We start from the raw sequence: 24,022 nt of genomic DNA, 5'->3' as shown, positions 1-24,022 counted from the left end.
GGCCCTTTAACTTCAAAAGAAACAAGATACTTTAATTTTATTCTGCAAGGACCTTTTGTGTCTCTTAACTCTAATCCCAACTATTCATATACATTCTCAATTCGTTAATACAAATCATGGAGGAACCCTCAAGTTTTCTACTTACCAAGGCCACTATTGGTATAGGCACACCAAATATCTCTTCATCCACTGATCCAAAATTGTGGCTTCAAATAGAATTGATTAAAAAGTAAGTTATAGCTCTAGAAATACTAATTCTAAAGCTCAACAAATTGTTTTTAGCAGAGGCCAATAAAATTATATAATGAACATATAAGCACCTCAAGCATGCAATAATTAATGCTTTTCCCCGCCAATGCAAATGAATTCAGGGACAACTTCACTGGTTTTTACGTTTGATGTTCATTGTTACCTTGTATCCCTCACAGGAGGCAGGAGAGAAAGTGGTATTGAAAGTAGGGAGGTAATGAGCCCACTCCAACACATCTGAGCGTAAAAATATGCCATCAGAATCCAAGCTAAGTTACACAAAATTCGGTGATTCAATAATAAAGAAAGCACACTTTACCTCATATGGGTCAAAAAGTCCAGTTGTACTGGCATTTGAAAAATCTGTTGCAAATTCAGAACCTAGATTTACATTGGAAATAATACATTTATTACCAGGTAGTGTGAATCAACACCTACCACTAGTCTATAATCTAGACCTCTCTGTCCCCTCAAATTCACTCCAAAATCTATTTCCAGCAGGAAGTCTCCAAAGCAACTTCCCACTTGATCTCCTTGAATTTTACGGTTAGCAAAAGCACTTGCACATGCTCCGTCTTGTCATGACACCGAGTTTAAAGGTAAGGAATAGAGGCCAGAGATGCAATGGGGTTTGCCTTGATTTATACCCAATTGCAAAGTGGCAGATTTGGTATTGAACTTAAAAGTCTTAGCACTCTTGAAATTAAGATAGTTTCTCAGCCTTATATTTGAAGTTTCATCACAATTTTTAAATTATCCTCCTCTTACAACAAATCTGAACTTAATCTAGCTTAACTATAACAGTTAATTTACTAGGGTACCAAAGAGTGGTGTGTCTGGAATATAGGAAGGAAAAAACAGTGACTTCTTTTTTCAAGTGAATCATTTCTATCAAATTTCTGCTACTTGAGATAGATCTGCCGGATCATCTTTACCTTTTGTGAGCTTATGTAACAACCAGGTGTCAACAGTTCCAAAACAGCAATTATCCTCTTCAATTGCCTTTTGCACCTTGGAAACAGAACAACACAAAGTCAATTCAGAGGCTCAATTACTAAATATTGATCACTAAATACAATATAATCCTATTTTTGATAAAAATTAATATATCCATAAGGAATTTCTAGATATACCTCAATGGTTCTAATAATTACTAAAGGGTATGAAATACTTTAATTGTACATCAAGCATGTGTTACTTTTGTGATAAAAAAAGAAAGTGTATACATACATACACATATATATATATATGTGTATGTATGTATACACACACACACACACACACACACACACACACACATTTTAGTCCAGACATACAAATACGTCTAAATATCAATAACCTAAAAAGGGGATGGCACACTGTGGCTCACAATCCTGCCCACTGCCTGTTCCTGTACAGCAAGTTAAGAATGGTTTTTAAATTTTATAATGATTAAAAAAAAAAGAGGAATATTTTGTGACGCATGAAAAGTATAAGAAATTCAAATTTCACAGCCATGCTCATTTGTTTATGATTATTCATGGCTGCTTTTGTGCTATAACAGCAGAGCAGGTGTGACAGAAACTTTATGGCCTTCAAAGCCTAAAATATTATCTGGCATGTTACAGAAAAAATTTCCTAATCCTTTGCATAAAAATGTCAAAGGAAACAAAAGTATCAAAACTTCTTTAAACTACCTAATAGAGTGCTCAAAATGCTTATTAAGATATTATTAACTACTGGAAAACAATTCTCTAAATCATACTTCATCACCTCTCCAACTCTTTATTTGTCCTTCAAGACCAGCATTCCCTGGCTTTGCCCACCCCCGCACCCTGTGGATATCTCCCACACAGCCACTAACTCACAGCATCATTACTTCCCTACTAGACCCTAAGCTCTGTAAGAGCAGGGACTAGACTGCATTCATATGTATAACCTCGACACATAAAAGGGCTGGTGGTAAACACCAGATGTTAAACAAAAGAAATGCTTGCTAAATAACAGAGATAAAAATAACTGCAAATGGAGGCATTTCAAGATGAATTATATTTTAACAGTAGAAAGGATCAACAAAATGAAAACAGATGACATGATTTCCAAAACAGGTCATCTGTAGAATATTTATAATGAGTATTTTGAACATTCCATTGAAGTATTATACCACTTAAATATGGAGTGCCTACAGTAATATTATATTTCAACCTCTACTGATATTCAGATATTGTGATTCTAAAATTTGTTCCAGATAAGACAAAGGTTAATTTGTACTTCAGTGAATAGCAACAATGCCTGGCAAGTAGTAAGTTCACTTGTTCATTCAAAAAATACTTGAGTGCCAGGCCCTCTGAAAGGTACTAGGCCTTTGTGAGGCTTCTGGACACAGAGAGACATCAGGGCTTCCTGAGGTAGAAAAACCAAGGCCAGTCCTCCCCACACTGGGTCAGGGTGCCAACTGGGTCTACCCTGTGGGTAAGGTAAACTAAACGTAAAGGCTCTCATAGAACTGCAGCTCAGCTCTGAATCATCACAATCATTAAATTTGATTGAGATAATTTTGGTCCTGGAAGAATGGAAGAAACAAACATCAATCCTATCCAGAGCAGGATAGCATTACATTAAGGCTCTCTTAATTTCTACATACAATTTTGTAAATACAATGTCTAGCTCACACACACACACACACACACACACACACACATACAAGTAACTAGGCTCATCAAACTCATCACGTTGTATACATAAAATAGGCAAAGGTATCCCTTGGATATATTGTGTGTTTGGTTCCAGACAAAGCAATAAAGCAAATACCACAATAAAGCAAGTCCAAACAATGTTTTGGCTTCCCAGTGCATATAAAAGTTATGTATACACTATATGGTAGTCTATTAAATATGCAATAGCATTATACCTAAAAAAATGTATATATCTTAGTTAAAAACACTTTACAGCTAAAAAAAATCTGACCATCATCAGACCTTTCAGTGTTATCATAGATGACCATAACAAATATAATAGTAATTTAAAAGTTTGAAATATTGCAAGCATTACCAAAATGGACACAGTAACACAAAATAAGCAAATGCTACTGGAAAAATGGCACCAACAGATCTGCTGGATGCAGGGTTGCCACAAAGCTTCAATTTGTAAAAGACAGTATCTGTGAAGCACAATAAAATGAGATATCCCTGTATATTTCTGCTCAATTGACCTTCTTATCATTATAAAATGCCTCTTTCTCTCTAGTAACATCTTTTGTTGAAAAACCTATTTCATCTGGTATTAGTATAGCCACTTAACTTCTTATGCTGTTTGCAGGATATATCTTTCCCACCATTCTACTCTGAACTGATGTGCATTTCTGCATCTAAAGTGTGTCCTCTCTGGGCAGCATATAGTCTAAAATCACAATGAGATATCACTACTTACCCACCAAAATGGCTAAAATAAAGACTTATACTCTCATTCATTGGTGGTGGGTTTATAAATTGTCAAAAACTGTAGAGAAGTGTTTGACATTACCCATTAAAGGTGAAGATCCATATATACATATACATATATACATGTATGTATGTATATATATTTATCCCTCAAAGTTCTATTTCCACATATAGATACAGTAGAAATGCATTTACATGTACAGATACTTAATAATAGCTCAAATGTGTAGGAACAGAATGGACAGATTTGAAAAGCTATGGTGAAATCATACAATGAACACAAAGAAGATATAAAGAAATTAATTTATACACAATGTAGGTATATTTCACAAAAATAATGTTAAGCAAAAGGAGTCAGGCACAAATGAATAAATACGCTGATTTTACTCATACAAAGTTCAAAAAAATTCAGGCAAAACTAACGTGTTGAGAAATAAACATGGAAATTCTAAGGGGAAAGCAAATGTGATACACCTAGCTTTTGATTCAACTAGTGTTACACAGATGTGTGCTCTACAGTGAATCACTGAGTGGTACATTTTTGTTTTGTTCACTTTTCTGTATGTGCTATGACTCAGAATTAAAAGGTATAAAAAAAATGAACTGAGTAAAGATTCCTGTCTTCCATCCCAATACGTGGTGAACATTTAATTTTCCGTCAAATAATCAAACTACTATCTTTACTCTTTTAATTTTTTCTTCCCCATAATCTACACACACACACACACACACACACACACACACACACATACACACACACCATCTTTTCTTACCTCAATCAGGTTCTGTAAAATCCAGGCTAATCTCAAAGAAACATGCTGGGGAGTGAAAGTGAACAAACTGGCTGCTAAGAATCGTTGACTTCTAGTGACAAAGTGAAGCACTCGGCAGGAACTGTGGATCAGCTAGAGTAAAAAGAAAAGATATAGTAGGAAAATGCATTTAATGGTGTTTGATGTTTCTATATTAAGGCATATTCTATATTTCATACACAGGCAAACAAACCCAGTAACAAACAAGTTATTTAACTATTAACTGAGTGTTCTCAGCACTTAAGAAAATCAGGTAAAGCAGTATCACCTAGAATACAATATTACCTAGAATAGCAATACTGTTAAAATACAATTGTATTCTGACATGTGAAATGTAACACATTTACAACAAACTTCTTTGGTAAACACCAAGTACTTATAAAAGCCTTCCATAAAACCCGTTTTCTACCTCTTTTCCTATTTTTAATTATGGAAGTAAAGGGAGAGAGTCAGGAGAGAAGGCTACATTTCTACTAGAAATATATTTGTAATCAAGTTAGTATCAACCTAGAAGGGAAATTTCCCTATACATTAAGTACTTGAAATTTAGGATGCATACTTTTATTTAATGCTATCTCTACTTACCTAATGATCAAAGATGAAACATATACAGTTTTAAATTTACTTCTTGTTTACTTAATTTACTTAAATTTACTTCAAAAGATTAATTTTTTAAATTAAAATTTAATTTAATTTTTAAAAAGACTTTGAAAACCAGCTTTGAATATTAAGGTTTGTAAGACATACTAAAATAAGAAACAAAAACAAAAAACCTTATCCTGCCACCTACCTCAAGGATGCAGACAGACAATTCAACTTCTAAAACTTAAGAAACATTTACTTACAGAGAATTAACTCATTTCTTGCATTTTTTTGTTATTCCCCATTCCTCCTCCAAAATAAACTTCAAGATTTTGATATAATTATTAAAAATAATAGAAATTTATTTTTCTTTCATTTTTAGCATAATGTATCAATGAAAAAAATGTGTACACTTGGTTCTCTCTGTATTTCAATCTTGTCCTTGTTTGTTTCTAAACAATGAGCTCCATTTTAATTTTTTTACTTTTTCTGTATGAACATTTAAGTTCTACCCTTAGCAAATTTCAGTTATACAATACAGTGTTTATCGACTATAGTCACCATGTCATACGTTAGAGCCTCAGGACCTTAATTCATCTTATAATTTAAAGTTTGTATCCTTATAGCTTCCTTTCACTTTGTTGAGTGCTCAAGCCTTCTGCATCACTTTGTATTTTATATTATTTATTAAATAAGATTAAAAAAAAATATTTAAAGTGACCATCCATAAGCCAGCTTCTGGTGTTATAATTAAGAAATAAATCAAACTGAAATGGGATTTTCCTCCCTAAGCACTTTCCTCTATAATTAGATTTGGGATCCTTCAGGGATCCGCTATTAAAATGGTGGTAACATTATATCATGGTGGGTGAGCATACAAAAAAATACTAAGAATTCTAACACTTGCACTTTTAGTCAACATGAACAATTAATACTTTTGTTCCTATATTTAACAAATAGTTATTAAGTACCCTGCTGTACCCAGAATTGTGTTAGGCCTTGAGAAGGCAAAGTGAATCATACAGGCAGAATCTCAGCCTTCTTGAAGTTTACATTCTAGCGGGATGAGACAGACAAATAGGTCATCACATCAGTAAAGGAGATAATCTAAGAAGACACTGGTTGTAAAATGAACCACTACTTAAGGTATGACCAAAAATTGATGATTAAAATGGTAAAAAAAAAAGGTTCAAAAGGCATCCTAGTTAAAAATCACCCTTTTTAAAATTGGAAACAATGTATGGCTTATAATTCTTACCCTGCTGGCAGGAATGTCATGGCACAGCCACTCTGGAAAAACAGTTCGGCAGCTTTTTATAAATCAAACCATGTAATTACCACATAATCTAGCAATTGTACTCATAGGTATTTATCCCAGAAAAATGAAAATTTATATTCACACAAAATTCTGTGTACGAATGTTCATAAGAGCTTTATTTGTAATAGCCCAAAACTGGAATTAGCACTGCTGGTGTCCTTCAACAGGTGGTATACCTGTACCTTGAATACAACTCAGCAATAAAAAGGAACAAGTTTGCGATACACATAATAACTTGGATTCTCCAGGGAATTATACTAAGTAAAAAAAGCAAATCCCAAAAGGTTTCATGCCACCTGATTCCATGTTTATAACGTTTCTGAAGTGATAAAACATTTCCAGATGAATGGTTGCAAGAAGCTAGGAATGGGAGAGGGTAGGAGGTGCACAGGGAGAGGTAGACATGGTTAGAAGAGCAACACAGGGCTCCTTGCAGTGATGGAGCTGTTCAGAGTCCTGACTGGGGTGGCAGATGCATGACATGGAAAATAATTTATAGAAATTAGAACACACACATATACATTCATACAAACAGAAATGTGTGCAAGTAAAACTGGGGAAAACTGAGTAAGATCTAGGGATCACATTTATGTCAATATCCTGGTTATAACATTACACTACAGTTTTGTAAAATGTCCCCATTGGGGGCACCTATAAAATTAATAAAGGACCTCTATTATTTCTTATAACTGCATGTGAATCTACAATTATCTCAATTAAAATTTCAATTTAGAAAATGCATGTCTCAAAATCTTTGAAATTTGACAAGTGCAGGGAAAGAAGTGTAGGACAGTTTGATAGAGATTGGGTGAGGGGGGTGGGGGGTGCTACATTAAATAGGATGGTAGGGAAGGGCTCCCACAGAGGAGGGGACACATGAGCTGGGCCCCGAGGATGAGAAGGATCCAGGATCATGATGGCAGAGATACCCCTTCAAGTACAGGGCCTCAAGGTCAGAAAAGGCTTGGGTGCTATGAGAACAAAAGCAGGCTGGCAGCACTGGAGCCTAATCCTTAGCAGATTCAGGGGTAAAGAGATCTGGGAAGTGGTCAGAGCTATGGACAGGCCAAACCATGATAAGGGGGTGGGATTTTATGCTAAAGGCAAAGAGAAGCCTTAGCAAACCATTAGGCAAGACTCAGAACAACAGAGAGGAAGCCGGGCACCTGCGGAGACCGGAGGAAAACAGGGGTTCCAGGAGACTGCTTATACAAATCAGTTACTTCACCAGTTCACTTGGGGCTAACCTTGGCTAAATGATTGACCTTGGTGGCAGTGCTGGGACATACACCCTAGACATTTCCAAGAGCTTCATTCAATAAGCCATAAGCATCTGGGAGAGGATGGCTACAGGCTGGGGCTCCTTCACTGGCTGAACAGGGTCTGGGATTGCGTGTGCTAAACTGTAAGAGTTGGTATGCATTTTTCTGCTGAGAGAAGACAAAACTTACATCACATGCATGTTCATTATCAAGTGGACAAAATGCTTTAAATGCTCAGTTTTGTGTGTGAAGTTGGCTTTACGTCACGATTTGAAATTTGGGGCTTATGCAACAGAAGTAAATGTATTCCTTTGGAAATACATTTCAAGAAGGAAATGTATTTCCAAAGGAATAAAAGTTTTAAACATCTCACTGACCAACTTGAACAACGTTTGATGAACTGATCTTTTAAAAACTAAAATTATACATTAAGGTATAAAATTACACATTATAAATAGTGTAACTTTAAATGAGGCTGTTCAAAGCTCATGACTTTTTCTCACAACCACTTTCAACTCCCTTAATCTCTCCGCGTTTCCTGTAAACACCTCTCAGTATTCAGCCTCAGGCATTACTAACGCAAGGGGCATTTTTACATTTTAAAGTAACAAAAAGAAAAATCAGTGTGAGGGAAATGATGCCAAAAGTGTTCCACTTAGGCATTGCTGTCAGATTTTGTGCTTGTTTTCATAGAACATCGATGCTTACCAGGTAAAACTGCTGCTTTAGGCATCCCCTCCGTCCCCCCCCCCACACCTTGCAGTGGGGAAGCCTAGCTGAAAGGACGTTTAACTGTGCGGCATTACAGGGATTCAGATAACCTCTATGCAGTGTTGATTATAACACCACATACTGCAGGTCTGGCCACATTTGAGGAGCTGGAAAATTGTCTTATGCTTTGACTCAGTCACCTGACACTTGGCAAAATGCTGCTGCTGTCACAATTGCCACCATCAGCATCGTCACTTGCTCTCTGTGCCAGGCATCATGTGAAAATCTGTGGCCATCAGCTAGTACCTCTACATCCATTCTCTACTTTTATAACAAAAGATGATTACATTTGGATATTCCTGTAACTTTTTTGGACATAGTCTGTATTTTTTGCATTTCTCACTCACATGTACACCTCTGGTCCACCCCAAACCTCCTGAGGACACCCTCAAATGTAGCTGTTAATGGAGTCTACCACATATGCTTTTGCATGACTATTATTAAGTCTCACTGGTGTGGGGAGTGTGCCTATGTGTATTCTCTTCTTCATGCCCTAAAGCAGCATAGGTAGGAGATTATACTACTAAGAATACAGTTAACGGACACTTACAGGAAAAACAGTAATATATATATAGAAGATAAGAAAAAGTTTACCTTCATTATAAGAGAACTATTCCAAGATTTTACAAGGTCAATAGCTCTTAAGTCTTGCCAACTAATGAAGTTGTGAAAATGATTTCCCGTTTTCCTAAGAACGATAGAAACAGTAGTTTGAGACTCAACATAAATTAGAGACTATATTATATAAAAGATCTACCACAACAGAACACAAAATTAGAGGCCAAACTATAATTTCCAAGTATGATTTCATTAGATGGGGCTTTTCAAAAGACTTCTTGATTTTATAAATGGAACACACTTTATAACAATATAATGTGATATATATGAAATTTTAGGTCAGATTCTATCCAAAAAGATACTCTTTTTGAAGCACCACAATGTGTAACACTTCCAAAAATAATACTAATGAAAAGGGCTTTAAAGACTGGCTTATACACTTTTAAAGGCAAGGTAAAGAAGCCAATGCTTTCCCCCTTTGTATGGTGATACACACAATCAGATAAAAACCTTTATACTTAACAGAAGAGCTGAAATACTGCCTAAGCCTATTTCTACACCTCTCAACTTTAGGACTGGTTTAGCCAATGGCAACGTAGCAGGCTTACCAATATGTATTCAGTAAATAAAATACATAAAATTCAATAAATAAATAAAAAGAAATTCACCAGACATTGAGTCCATACAATGAATGAAAAAAATACAAAACTAAGAAATACAGTGGGAATAAATCTTTTTCCCATTGAGGCTCCTACAAATCAACCACTGACATCTGCTGATGTTCAACATGCAACTCAGGCTTGCTTTCTGCCCTATCCCAGGCATTCTCCTGTGTGAATTTCACCATGTTCAATGCCCAAGACTGTCTTTTCCTACTCTTCTTAAGTGGCCCACACCCATGGCCACATACTCAATTGTATTACCTGGACACATTCTACCACTGAAATGCTAATGTTCCCATCTATCAGTTCACGCATCTTGCTATTATTTCACTTCTCTCGGTATTACTCCCTGAACACCTTGCCTTCAAATTCTTGCAACCTTCGATCCTCAAACATTCCCTTTTCTTCCTACCAACCCCTCCAAGCTTACTTACTTTCCTGGATCCCACAGCCTATTACTTCAATAACTTGCCTTCACAGTCTCTATCCCTTGATTCTTTATTTTGTTTAATTGTGGTAAATTATATGCAACATTAAATTTACCATTTTAACTACATTAAAGTGTATAACTCAGTGATTTTAAGTACACTCTGCCATGCTGTACAATCATCACCACTATTTCCAAACACTTGGGTTGTTTCTACCTTCTTGCTACTATGAACAACGCTGCTATAACAGTGTTATAGCACTGTGGCATGCCTATCTGTTCCAGTCTGTTTTCAATTCCTCTGGGTATGCACCTAGAATTAGTTATTACATCACATGGTAATTCGTTGTTTAGTGTTTGAGGAGCTACCAGACTGTTTTCCACAGCACCTGCACCACTTTACATTCCTACAACCAGTACACAAGAGTTCTATTTTAACACATCCTCACCAATACTTGTTATTTTCCCTTGTTTTAATTATAGCCATCATGGTGGGTATGAAGTGGTATCTCATTGTGGGTTTCATTTATATTGCCCCAGTGACTAATGATACTAAGTGTTTTTTCATGTGCCTTTTGACTATTTGTATATTATTCAAATCCTTTGTCCATTTATGAATTGGGTTCTTTTTTGTTGTTGAGTTGTAGGAGTTCTTTATATATTCTGGGTAATTCTTTATCAAATATACAATTTGCAAATGTTCTCTCCCACCCTGTGATTTTCTGTTCACTCTCTTAATAAAATGTCCCTTTTTTTGTCCTTTCCTTTATTAATGGGTATCAGAGCATTCACCGATGTCATGAGCATGTCACTTCCTTTTCCTTAAGCCATCCAGTCACTTCGTATCATTAGCACATTATCATCACTACAAATACAGAAGCGATTCTCCAGTTGTTTTAGTCCTCAGTCTTAGATGAGATGAAATTATAAAACAAATATACCAAAACACACACTTTCCATATGACATGCTACAGTTGGTTTTGAGAACTTTAACTGCAGATTTAAGATGTCAATGACCATAAATTTTTCAGACACATTTAAAAACTGGGAAGTTCACATTATATCAACATAATTTCAACATGCCTTTATTTATTACTATTTATGGTTAAATTTAAGGCAATTTTTCCACTTTGGAGAGGTTTAATAGTAAAAAATTAGTCATCATGAATAGACGACAGTATCTTAATAGTATACTTTGATGCACTAAAGTTTTTAGTTTCGAGTAAGTCCTACTTATCTGTTTTCTCTTTTGTTAGCTATGCTTTAAGAAATAATTCCTAAATCATTTAAGGAATCCACAGTCATGAAAAAAATTTTCCTCTATGTTTTTTCCTAAGAACTTTAGAGTTTTATATTTTACATTTAGTCTTTGATCCATTTTTTAGGTTGATTTTTGTATCTAGAGTAAGGTAAGGGTGCAACTCCATTCTTATGCAAACTAATATCCAGTTTTCTCAGCATCATTTGTTGAAAAAACTGTTCCTTTCCCATTGCGTGGACATGGCACCCTTTCTGAAAACCAATTTACCATTGTATTACTTTCTGAGGGCTGTCATAATAAAGTATCACAAACTGAGTGACTTAAAACAAAGCAATTTACTGTCTCGGTTCTGGAGGCTAGCAGGCTAATATCGTGGTGTTGGCAGAGCCACACTCCCTCTGAAACCTGTGAAGGAATTCTTCCTTTCCTCTTCCTGCCTTTTGGTGGTTTGCAGCAAACTTTGGCGTTCCTTGGCATACAGGTGCATCACATCACTCCAGTTCTCTTTCACAAGGCACGCTCAGGCGTCACCTGGCTGTCTTGGTATGAGGACACTGGTCATATCAGATTAAAAGTTCACCCTATACCTATAATCTCATCCTAATTCAACTAATTACATCTGCAATGACCCTATTTCCAATGGTCATATTTTGAGGTATTGCTGTGGCTTCTGGTAGGTTATTTCTCCCAAATCTCCCTCACTATTAAGTGTGAGGTGACTGAGTCAAAGCATAAGACAATTTTCCAGCTCCTCAAATGTAGCCAAACCTGCAGATGTGGTGTTATAGTCAATATTGCATAGTGATTATTTTAATCCCTCTAATGCCGCAGTTAAATGCCACTCAGCTAGGCTCCCCCTACCATAAGGTGGGGGGGAGGCTGTCTGGAGCACTAATTTTACTTGATCACTGTGTAGACATTAATTTTATATGAAAACAAACATACGTATCTTACAGAATATGACAGCAATGCCTGAGTGGAACACTTCTGGCATCATTTCCCCCACACTGATTTTTCTTTTTGTTAGTTTAATATATAAAAATGTACCTTGCTTTAATAATTCATGAGGCTGAATACTGAGAGGTACTGTTTACAGGAAAAACAGAGTAATTAAGGGAGTTGAAAGTGGCTGTAAGGAAAAGTCATGAGCTTTGAACAGTTTCATGTAAAATCACACTATTTATAATGTGCAGTTTTATACCTTAATGTACAATTTGTTTAATTCATCAAACTTTCTTAAGTCATGACTGATTCCTTAACTGAGTCAGTGAGATGTTTAAAACTTGTATTATTTTGAAAAAAAAAAGTGATAACTCTAGAAATTTGATTCTCCCACTCCTCAGAGATTGCTGATTTTTCCTTATTGAGGGCTGCAGGTGTCAGTTGGTGATTTCCACAAACTATTTTTGCAAAGTGTGTATTCATTTTTGTGTGTGGTCACTGAAGTTCCCGAAACTTCTGTTGCCTCTGTGTCAGCTTAGTGAGCTGACATTTCCTCAAATGTCTGGCTCCAAAAAAACTAAACCCAGAAAGGGACAGGCCCTTTAAGTCTTCCAACAGGTGCTGCTTAAGAGCCTATGCACCGAGAGGGCCGGAACTGTGTGTCAGTATGCATCTGTGCGTCAGTCAGTCAGGGCACCCCAATCAACCAAAGCATGCAAGCCCATGTTTTGTTGTAGGACAATGTCCCCACTTCCTATCTTGCCACCAGCCACTCGCTCCGGGTCTGTGGGCTTTCCCCACACACGCAGCTTGGGCTGGGGAATGGAGGACTGTAGCTGGTTTGCGCACACCTCTCTCACCTAAAAGGTCAGCCTCTACCCTCATCTAGCACTCCCCCAGTTGTTCTAAGGACCAGTCAGGTTCTAGAGCTCCTCAATAGTTTATTCCAATCTCTCTTTTCAACTCAATAGTTGCTTTGGTGGTGGGACCAACCACTACAGCTTCCTACTCCAGTTTTGAATGTCACTCTACCCCTTGACTTTCAAAGTAATTATCTACCTTTGCAACTCCTAACCGGGATCGATCCAGCTGTCTTCTGTGTCCACTTTCAAGGCCGAAACCATTGAGAGGGGCTAGAGAAAAGTCACATAGCCTTGTGAATACCAACCTATACTGGCAGAATACAACCTTGTCTAGGCATTCAGAGTCACTTAGAATGATAAAAGTCTTTCTCTCGTCCCTCATTAATTTACTCTCCACTCCCCACAAACAGCACATCTAAATTTTCACCTGATTTCTCAAGCCCGAGGCTGCCAATGGCCTACTATTTCCTCTCCAGGTAATCTCAATCACTCAAGGATTTGCGTACCTACTATGTGCCAGCCTCTGTTTTGTTATCAGCGTGAAGGACTTGGCAAGAACAGCATGCACAAAAACCCCACCACTCATGGTACTCCTCCTATGGGAGAAGTGTAAATAAGTAAATAAAAATGTTAGATAATGACAAGTGATACGAAGAAAATAAAATAATAAGGAGATGGGTATATAAAATGGTCAGAGAAAGTCTCTTAGAAGTGAGCTTTGAGATGAGGTCTGAATGATGAGAAAGATGTAAGATCTCAGGTAAGAGAACTCCAAGCACAGGGGCCAATAGGTGAAAAGTTGCTACTTCCAAAGGTAGGAACCAGCGGCAGGGGCGGGGGAAGGTGCTCCAGAAGCAGAGAGCAGGCCAGTACCGCTGAAGCACAGGACAGGAGGAGGGTGGTTACAGACACTTTCAGATGCTTACGACCTAACCCAGATACCAAAGGGGTATTTGCTAAATGAATAAATGCTGCTCTACCAATGAAGACTATCAGATTGTGTTTGACTGAAATGATTTATATTGTTATATATTGATATATATTGCTACAAGATTCTTTGGAGCCATTCCACAATAGCATCTACTTATACACTTAAATATAATTTTTAATCATTGATTGAGAAACCATTTATACAGCAATTTGTGCGGAGCTGGGGATATAGCTTTGAACAGACAGACATGGCTTCTTTGCCCTACAAATATATTTTCTACCAGGAAGTCAAACAAATAATCACTCAATTGCTTACTTACAACAGGAGTTAAGTCCTGTGAAGGAGAAATACAGATGCTGTGATTATATTTAACAGGCTGACCCTGCCTAGCCTAGGGGTCAGGAAAGCTTCTTTAAGAAGTGATAATGGAACTGCGCTCTGAAAGATGAGTAGGCACGAACAAGGAGGGTGAACGTTCCCAACGAGCCCTACGGCAGGATGAAGCAGGGCGGGTTAAAGGCTAGTGTAGTGAAGAACAAAGCCAGAGAGGAGATCACAAGACACAGTGGCATCATTCATTCATAACACAGTAGAAGGTGATCTAAAGACTGATTTCAAGCGGTAGCATATATTCCAATATTCACTTAGCAGTATTTTAGTTGTACTCTATCCCTGTCATCAGCGAAAGGAGAAATGGAGGAAAAACATAAATGGCAATACTGTAACTGAATTGCCTTAAACCTCTCTAACACATACCATTCTGTGGTTCGTGATTTATTTTGTGTCCTAACTAATTGGTGAGGATCAATAACACAAGTATCAAGTACAATAACACAAGCATCAAGTGGTACAATAAAAGATATATTTGGCACTGTGGGAACACAGAGTAATTTATATGCTTGTATTATGAGACTGTAAATTCCTTGAGGGCTGGTATCCTTATTCATCTTCATATTCAGTTCAGCAACCGGCACACTCTCTTCCTCCCTGAGTGAATCCGGGTTTGCCTGACTACAGTTTACGTTACTAACTGGCACACAACCTGATCTGAGGCTAGTTGGCGGAAGCCTCCCTGAGAGACGCAGTGACTGAAGAAACAAAACAGCTCACAATTTTTTTTTAGAACAAAAGGAATTTAAAACAACCCAAATGGAGATGTCATGAGTTACTTTACAATACAGGCTAACCACACCAGTGATTAAATATATGGAAAAATATGTTTAACCTGAAGAATATGAAGAAAACTCAAGGACTGGAAAAAGTCAATAGAAACCCAAGTTTCCTAGCATCTGAAAGGGGAGGGGGAGAAGAAAACAAGAAGAAAGTTGAAAATTTCAGAGCTACTGAGAGCGACTATAAGGAAACTAGTGTGTCTATGGCCATGATGAAAGAAATGCACCACGGATGCAGGATAAATAAAAACAGTGAGCTGGGAAGAGGGGGTGCTGGCTGGGACTGGAATAAACATAGGTTGTTACACAGGGTCCTGTCTGTCTTTCTCAAAAATGAACAAGAAGTACTTCCTGAGGGCTCAGAGAGGTGCCCCCTCCTCTGCTGTATCAGGGCTGCTGGGGCACGGCAGAACCTGCCAGCGTCATATGACACGGTGCTCACGGCGGCCCAGGGAACAGAATCAGGCTCCATTATTTTAAGGTAAAACAAGCATTAAGATTTGTGTGTATTTTTTTTTTAATATCCAGTATTTCAGTTCCTATGAGCAAACTTTTCAAAACTCATGAAATAACAGACATCTCAAAAACAGGCAGCCCAGAAGAAAACCCACAATGACTTCTAAGAAGAAATCATCCTTCTCCACCAACAGCAGCACCAGTAAGGGAAGCGAACTGTCTTAGAATCTGACCCTTCTTCTCCTAAGCAAAAGGCATGGTCCTGCTGCTACATGAAGCTTAGCTTCCTAATACAGCCTTGCTGTCATGACTGGCCTGCTATCCATGCTCTGATGAAAGCAATCTCTGTGGCCAATGGCCTGATCTCCACATCCAACCAAAGGTGACACTTCCAATCAGTTGTTTCCCTAGGAACATGCTTCTGCCTCCACTTCCACACCATCCATTACCCAGATTACCTTGGTCCTCTTCTGCCAGGTTTTGCTGACACCTTTTAAATTTGGAGGGAAAAACTCATTGTCTAAATCAGTCATCTTCTCTTCTAGCCATAGCATCTCTAGCAGAGAACACACCTACTCATCCAGATGTCACCTACATCAATGGTTCTCAACTGGGAAAGATTCTGCCCCCACCCAAGGGACATTTGACAATCTCTGGGGACTTCCTTGGTTGTCAAAACTGGGGCAGTGGGTATATCAACTATACCTTAATTTTAAAAAACCAGGGGAAGTGGGTGCTCCAGACATCTAGCAGGCAGAGGCCAGGGATGCTGCTAAACCTTCCACAATCCCAGGACAACCCCCAACAGCAAAGAATTATGTGGCCCAAAATGTTAACAGAACCACTGTTTAGAAACCCTTATCTACACAGATGATTTTCATTCATTTATTCCTTCCTCTGACAAATGTACTTCCTACTGAAGACTTGCTGTGCCCAAGGTACCAGGTGGGGCGTTGGGGGAGGTACAGGCCGACTGCAGATGCCGCATCAGCCTGAGATGCACTCCGCCCTGAGGGAACGGGTACCTATCGGAGGAAATTAGCCTGCTCAGTCTAAACCAGACCAGTGCTCAAATCATGTCTGGGATATCTCCACATTCACATGTCCCAAATCAAACACTACCCCATTCCCTTCTACCCACCCTCATCACTATTCAACTTGCTCCTCCTCTTATATGCTCTGTAATTTATATCTTAGCCTCTCAAACATCAAGGCCAGAAATATTGGTAACTTCAAACTTCTTCCTCCTGCCTAATACAGATGACCCTCACCAACGTGGGGGTTAGAGGTATGAATCCCCACCCAACAAGTCAAAAATCCACATATAAGTTTTGACTTCCCAAAAACTTAACTACTAAAAACCTACTGCTGACAAGAAGCCTTGCCGATAACATAAACAATTAACAAATATTTTATATGTGACATGTATTATATACTTATTCTTAAAATGAAATTACAGACAAGTAATGTTATTAAAAAATCATAAGGAAGGGAGGGATCAGAAGATGGCGGCGTGAGTAGAGCAGCGGAAATCTCCTCCCAAAACCACATATATCTATGAAAACATAACAAAGACAACTCTTCCTAGAATAAAGACCAGAGGACACAGGACAATATCCAGACCACATCCGCACCTGAGAGAACCCAGCGCCTCGCGAAGGGGGTAAGATACAAGCCCCGGCCCGGCGGGAGCCGAGCGCCCATCCCCCCAGCTCCCGGCGGGAGAAGAGCAGGCAGAGCGGGAGGGAGACGGAGCCCAGGACTGCCGAACACCCAGCCCCAGCCATCCGGGCCAGAGCGCAGACACAGTGCGTGTGCAGGGGGCCCTGGATACTAGGGAATCAGGGCAGCAAGAACAGTGAGCGGGCACCGGAGGCCAGGCGGCCAGAGGACATAAGAAAAGCGAGCGACCAATTTATTTATTTATTTATTTATTTATTTTTTGCTGTTTTGTTTTGGCGAGCGGTTTTTGGAAGTCTTAAAGGGATAGGGACCCCAATAATAGGGAAACAGGGCAGTAAGAACAGTGAGCGGGCACCGGAGGCCTGGCGCCGGAGGACACCAGAAAAGCGAGCAACCATTTTTTTTTTGCTGTTTTGTTTTGGTGAGCGCTTTTTGGAAGTCTTAAAGGGATAGGGACCCCAATACTAGGGAAACAGGGCAGCAAGACCGGTGAGCAGATGCCTGAGGCTGGCGCCGGAGAATAAAGAAAAACAAACGGCCACCTTTTTTTTTTTTTTTAATTTAAAATTTTTTTTTTTTTTTTTTTTTGTGGTCATTGTTTTGTTTTGGCGGTTGCTTTTTGGAAGTATTAAAGGGGCAGGGCGGGACACTTAATCCAGAGGTAGAGAATCCTGGGATCTCTGGGCACCCTAACCCCTGGGCTGCAGGGAGCAGGGAGGCCCCTTACGGAGATAAATAGCCTCCAGGCCACTCCCCCTCCAACGCGACTCCACCATTTTGGAGTAGCTGCCCGAGCCAGGCCACGCCCACAGCAACAGCGGAGATTAACTCCATACCAGCCGGGCAGGAAGCAGAAACATTGTCTGCGCGCAGATGCGCAGCACAAGCCACTAGAGGTCGCTGTTCTCCCAGGAGAGGAGGGCCACAAACCAACAAGAAAGGAAGTCCTTCCAGCCGTCAATCGTCCCAGCTCTGCAAACTATTCCTGTCACTATGAAAAGGCAAAGCTACAGGCAGACAAAGATCACAGAGACAACACCAGAGAAGGAGACAGACCTAACCAGTCTTCCTGAAAAAGAATTCAAAATAAGAATCATAAACATGCTGACAGAGATGCAGAGAAATACGCAAGAGAAATGGGATGAAGTCCGGAAGGAGATCACAGATGCCAGAAAGGAGATCGCAGAAATGAAACAAACTCTGGAAGGGTTTATAAGCAGAATGGATAGGATGCAAGAGGCCATTGATGGAATTGAAACCAGAGAACAGGAACGCATAGAAGCTAACATAGAGAGAGATAAAAGGATCTCCAGGAATGAAACAATATTAAAAGAAATGCGTGACCAATTCAAAAGGAACAATATCCGTATTATAGGGGTCCCAGAAGAAGAAGAGAGAGGAAAAGAGACGGAAAGTATCTTAGAAGAAATAATTGCTGAAAACTTCCCCAAACTGGGGGAGGAAATAATTGAACAGACCACGGAAATACACAAAACCCCCAACAGAAAGGATCCAAGGAGGACAACATCAAGACACATAATAATTAAAATGGCAAATATCAAGGACAAGGAAAGAGTTTTAAAGGCAGCTAGAGAGAAAAAGGTCACCTATAAAGGAAAACCCATCAGGCTAACATCAGACTTCTCGACAGAAACCCTACAGGCCAGAAGAGAACGCCATGATATAATTAATACAATGAAACAGAAGGGACTTGAACCAAGGATACTGTATCCAGCACGACTATCATTCAAATATGACGGTGGGATTAAACAATTCCCAGACAAACAAAAGCTGAGGGAATTTGCTTCCCACAAACCACCTCCACAGAACATCTTACAGGGACTGCTCTAGATGGGAGCACTCCTAGAAAGAGCACAGCACAAAACACCCAACATATGAAGAATCGAGGAGGAGGAACAAGAAGGGAGAGAAGAAAAGAATCTCCAGACAGTGTATATAACAGCTCAATAAGCGAGCTAAGTTAGGCAGTAAGATACTATAAGAGGCTAACCTTGAACCTTTGGTAACCACGAATTTAAAGCCTGCAATGGCAATAAGTACATATCTTTCAATAGTCACCCTAAATGTTAATGGGCTGAATGCAACAATCAAAAGACACAGAGTAATAGAATGGATAAAAAAGCAAGACCCATCTATATGCTGCTTACAAGAAACTCACCTCAAACCCAAAGACATGTACAGACTAAAAGTCAAGGGATGGAAAAACATATTTCAAGCAAACAACAGCGAGAAGAAAGCAGGGGTTGCAGTACTTATATCAGACAAAATAGACTTCAAAACAAAAAAAGTAACAAGAGATAAAGAAGGACACTACATAATGATAAAGGGCTCAGTCCAACAAGAGGATGTAACCATTTTAAATATATATGCACCCAACACAGGAGCACGAGCATATGTGAAACAAATACTAACAGAACTAAAGGGGGAAATAGACTGCAATGCATTCATTCTAGGAGACTTCAACACACCACTCACCCTAAAGGATAGATCCACCGGGCAGAAAATAAGTAAGGACACGGAAGCACTGAACAACACAGTAGAGCAGATGGACCTAATAGACATCTATAGAACTCTACATCCAAAAGCAACAGGATATACATTCTTCTCAAGTGCACATGGAACATTCTCCAGAATAGACCACATACTAGGCCACAAAAAGAGCCTCAGAAAATTCCAAAAGGTTGAAATCCTACCAACCAACTTTTCAGACCACAAAGGCATAAAACTAGAAATAAACTGTACAAAGAAAGCAAAGAGGCTCACAAACACATGGAGGCTTAACAACACGCTCCTAAATAATCAATGGATCAATGACCAAATCAAAATGGAGATCCAGCAATATATGGAAACAAATGACAACAACAACACTAAGCCCCAACTTCTGTGGAACACAGCAAAAGCAGTCTTAAGAGGAAAGTATATAGCAATCCAAGCATATTTAAAAAAGGAAGAACAATCCCAAATCAATGGTCTAATGTCACAATTATCGAAATTGTAAAAAGAAGAACAAATGAGGCCTAAGGTCAGCAGAAGGAGGGACACAATAAAGATCAGAGAAGAAATAAATAAAATTGAGAAGAATAAAACAATAGCAAAAATCAATGAAACCAAGAGCTGGTTCTTCGAGAAAATAAACAAAATACATAAGCCTCTAGCCAGACTTATTAAGAAAAAAAGAGAGTCAACACAAATCAACAGTATCAGAAACGAGAAAGGAAATATCACGATGGACCCCACAGAAATACAAAGAATTATTAGAGAATACTATGAAAACCTATATGCTAACAAGCTGGGAAACCTAGGAGAAATGGACAACTTCCTAGAAAAATAGAACCTTCCAAGACTGACCCAAAAAGAAACAGAAAATCTAAACAGACCAATTACAAGCAACGAAATTGAAGCGGTAATCAAAAAACTACCAAAGAACAAAACCCCCGGGCCAGATGGATTTACCTCGGAATTTTATCAGACATACAGGGAAGACATAATACCCATTCTCCTTAAAGTTTTCCAAAAAATAGAGGAGGAGGGGCTACTCCTAAACTCATTCTATGAAGCTAACATCACCCTAATACCAAAACCAGGCAAAGACCTCAACAAAAAAGAAAACTACAGACCAATATCCCTGATGAACGTAGATGCAAAAATACTCAACAAAATATTAGCAAACCGAATTCAAAAATACATCAAAAGGATCATACACCATGACCAAGTGGGATTCATCCCAGGGATGCAAGGATGGTACAACATGCAAAAATCTATCAACATCATCCACCAGATCAACAAAAAGAAAGACAAAAACCACATGATCATCTCCATAGATGCTGAAAAAGCATTTGACAAAGTTCAACATCCATTCATGATAAAAACTCTCAGCAAAATGGGAACAGAGGGCAAGTACCTCAACATAATAAAGGCCATCTATGATAAACCCACAGCCAACATTATATTGAACAGCAAGAAGCTGAAAGTATTTCCTCTGAGATCGGGAACTAGACAGGGATGCCCACTCTCCCCACTGTTATTTAACATAGTACTCGAGGTCCTAGCCACGGCAATCAGACAAAACAAAAACATACAAGGAATCCAGATTGGTAAAGAAGATGTTAAACTGTCACTATTTGCAGATGACATGATACTGTACATAAAAAACCCTAAAGACTCCAACCCAAAACTACTAGAACTGATAACGGAATACAGCAAAGTTGCAGGATACAAAATCAACACACAGAAATCTGTGGCTTTCCTATATACTAACAATGAACCAACAGAAAGAGAAATCAGGAAAACAACTCCATTCACAATTGCATCCAAAAAAATAAAATACCTAGGAATAAACCTAACCAAAGAAGTGAAAGACTTATACTCTGAAAACTACAAGTCACTCTTAAGAGAAATTAAAGGGGACACTAACAGATGGAAACTCATCCCATGCTCGTGGCTAGGAAGAACTAATATCATCAAAATGGTCATCCTGCCCAAAGAAATATACAGATTTGATGCAATCCCTATGAAACTACCAGTAACATTCTTCAATGAACTGGAACAAATAATTCAAAAATTCATTTGGAAACACCAAAGACCCCGAATAGCCAAAGCAATCCTGAGAAAGAAGAATAAAGTAGGGGGGATTTCACTCCACAACTTCAAGCTCTACTATAAAGCCATAGTAATCAAGACAATTTGGTACTGGCACAAGAGCAGAGCCACAGACCAATGGAACAGACTAGAGAATCCAGACATTAACCCAGACATATATGGTCAATTAATATTTGATAAAGGAGCCATGGACATACAATGGCGAAATGACAGTCTCTTCAACAGGTGGTGCTGGCAAAACTGGACAGCTACATGTAGGAGAATGAAACTGGACCATTGTCTAACCCCATATACAAAAGTAAACTCAAAATGGATCAAAGACCTGAATGTAAGTCATGAAACCATTAAACTCTTGGAAGAAAACATAGGCAAAAACCTCTTATACATAAACATGAGTGAACTCTTCTTGAACATATCTTTCCAGGCAAGGAAAACAACATCAAAAATGAATAAGTGGGACTATATTAAGGTGAAAAGCTTCTGTACAGCAAAAGACACCATCAATAGAACAAAAAGGAACCCTACAGTATGGGAGAATATATTTGAAAATGACACATCCGATAAAGGCTTGACTTCCAGAATATATAAAGAGCTCACACGCCTCAACAAACAAAAAACAAATAACCCAATTAAAAAATGGGCAGAGGAACTGAACAGACAGTTCTCCAAAAAAGAAATACAGATGGCCAACAGACACATGAAAAGATGCTCCACATCACTAATTATCAGAGAAATGCAAATTAAAACTACAATGAGGTATCACCTCACACCAGTAAGGATGGCTGCCATCCAAAAGACAAACAACAACAAATGTTGGCGGGCTGTGGAGAAAGGGGAACCCTCCTACACTGCTGGTGGGAATGTAAGTTAGTTCAACCATTGTGGAAAGCAATATGGAGGTACATCAAAATGCTCAAAACAGACATACCATTTGACCCAGGAATTCCACTCCTAGGAATTTACCCTAAGAATGCAGCAATCAAGTATTAGAAAGATCAGTGCACCCCTATGTTTATCGCAGCACTATTTACAATAGCCAAGAATTGGAAGCAACCTAAAGGTCCATCGATAGATGAATGGATAAAGAAGATGTGGTACATGTACACAATGGAATACTACTCAGCCATAAGAAAAGGGCAAATCCTACCATTTGCAGCAACATGGATGGAGCTGGAGGGTATTATGCTCAGTGAAACAAGCCAAGCGGAGAAAGAAATACCAAATGATTTCACTTATCTGTGGAATATAAGAACAAAGGAGAAACTGAAGGAATAAAACAGCAGCAGAATCACAGAACTCAAGAATGGACTAACAGGTACCAAAGGGAAAGGGACTGGGGAGGATGGGTGGGTAGGGAGGGATAAGGGTGGGGGAGAAGTAGGGGGGTATTAAGATTAGCATGCATGGCGGGTGGGAGAAAAGGGAGGGCTGTACAACACAGAGAAGGCAAGTAGTCATTCTACAACATTTTGCTATGCTGATGGACAGTGACTGTAAAGGGGTTTATAGGGGGGACCTGGTATAGGGGAGAGCCTAGTAAACATAATATTCTTCATGTAAGTGTAGATTAGTGATACCAAAAACAAAGCAAAAAAAAAAGAAAAAGGGCAGTTCCTGTGTGGTAACCTCCAACGAGTTCTACACAAGGGTATAAAGGGCATATAAAAGTGTAGGCAAAGGGTCTGTTTGTGTTTATACAGAGGATCAAAGCCTAATTGGGCTACCCCGAAAATGAACTAAGATACGATATGAAAAAGAACTTCCAACATCTGCACTCTCTGGAAGACTCATGCCAGAAGATGATCATCAAAAAACCCCAACAAAGATCCACGCACTGCTACAGCTGTAGATGCACTCATCCCACCAGTTCCTGGACCTGCCATGGGAATGAGGAAGGAGATATCTAAGCTGGCCTGTGCATACAGTAAAACAACAAATTTGACTGGATCTATACTGTTGGAACTCAACCAAGAATAAGGAGAAGTGCAAATTGTAGCGTTCCAAAATCTTACAACTACAGACTATTTACTGTTA

At 38.8% G+C, this 24,022-nt stretch overlaps 1 protein-coding gene across 3 annotated transcripts in view; it reads right to left on the bottom strand.

Moving 5' to 3' along the window:
- GK5 (glycerol kinase 5) overlaps nucleotides 1-24,022 on the bottom strand; it is an 83,301-nt gene that overhangs the window by 46,532 nt on the left and 12,747 nt on the right. For 2 of the 3 annotated variants that reach the window (XM_057498335.1, XM_036877375.2), the window contains exons 4-10: nucleotides 13,633-13,722; nucleotides 9,008-9,101; nucleotides 4,442-4,573; nucleotides 1,185-1,260; nucleotides 569-630; nucleotides 413-486; nucleotides 146-206 (exon numbers count right to left, since the gene is read on the bottom strand). In XM_057498335.1, coding sequence (XP_057354318.1) covers nucleotides 146-206; nucleotides 413-486; nucleotides 569-630; nucleotides 1,185-1,260; nucleotides 4,442-4,573; nucleotides 9,008-9,101; nucleotides 13,633-13,722 — 589 coding nt within the window. The remainder of the gene's footprint in view (nucleotides 1-145; nucleotides 207-412; nucleotides 487-568; nucleotides 631-1,184; nucleotides 1,261-4,441; nucleotides 4,574-9,007; nucleotides 9,102-13,632; nucleotides 13,723-24,022) is intronic. The other variant, XM_036877376.2, reaches the window with a different exon arrangement.

Source organism: Manis pentadactyla, chromosome 1 (genome assembly GCF_030020395.1).
Source record: "Manis pentadactyla isolate mManPen7 chromosome 1, mManPen7.hap1, whole genome shotgun sequence".
NCBI classification, from domain to species: domain Eukaryota; kingdom Metazoa; phylum Chordata; class Mammalia; order Pholidota; family Manidae; genus Manis; species Manis pentadactyla.
Note: the sequence above shows the minus strand (reverse complement) of the source record. Positions and strands in the feature narration are given on the sequence as shown.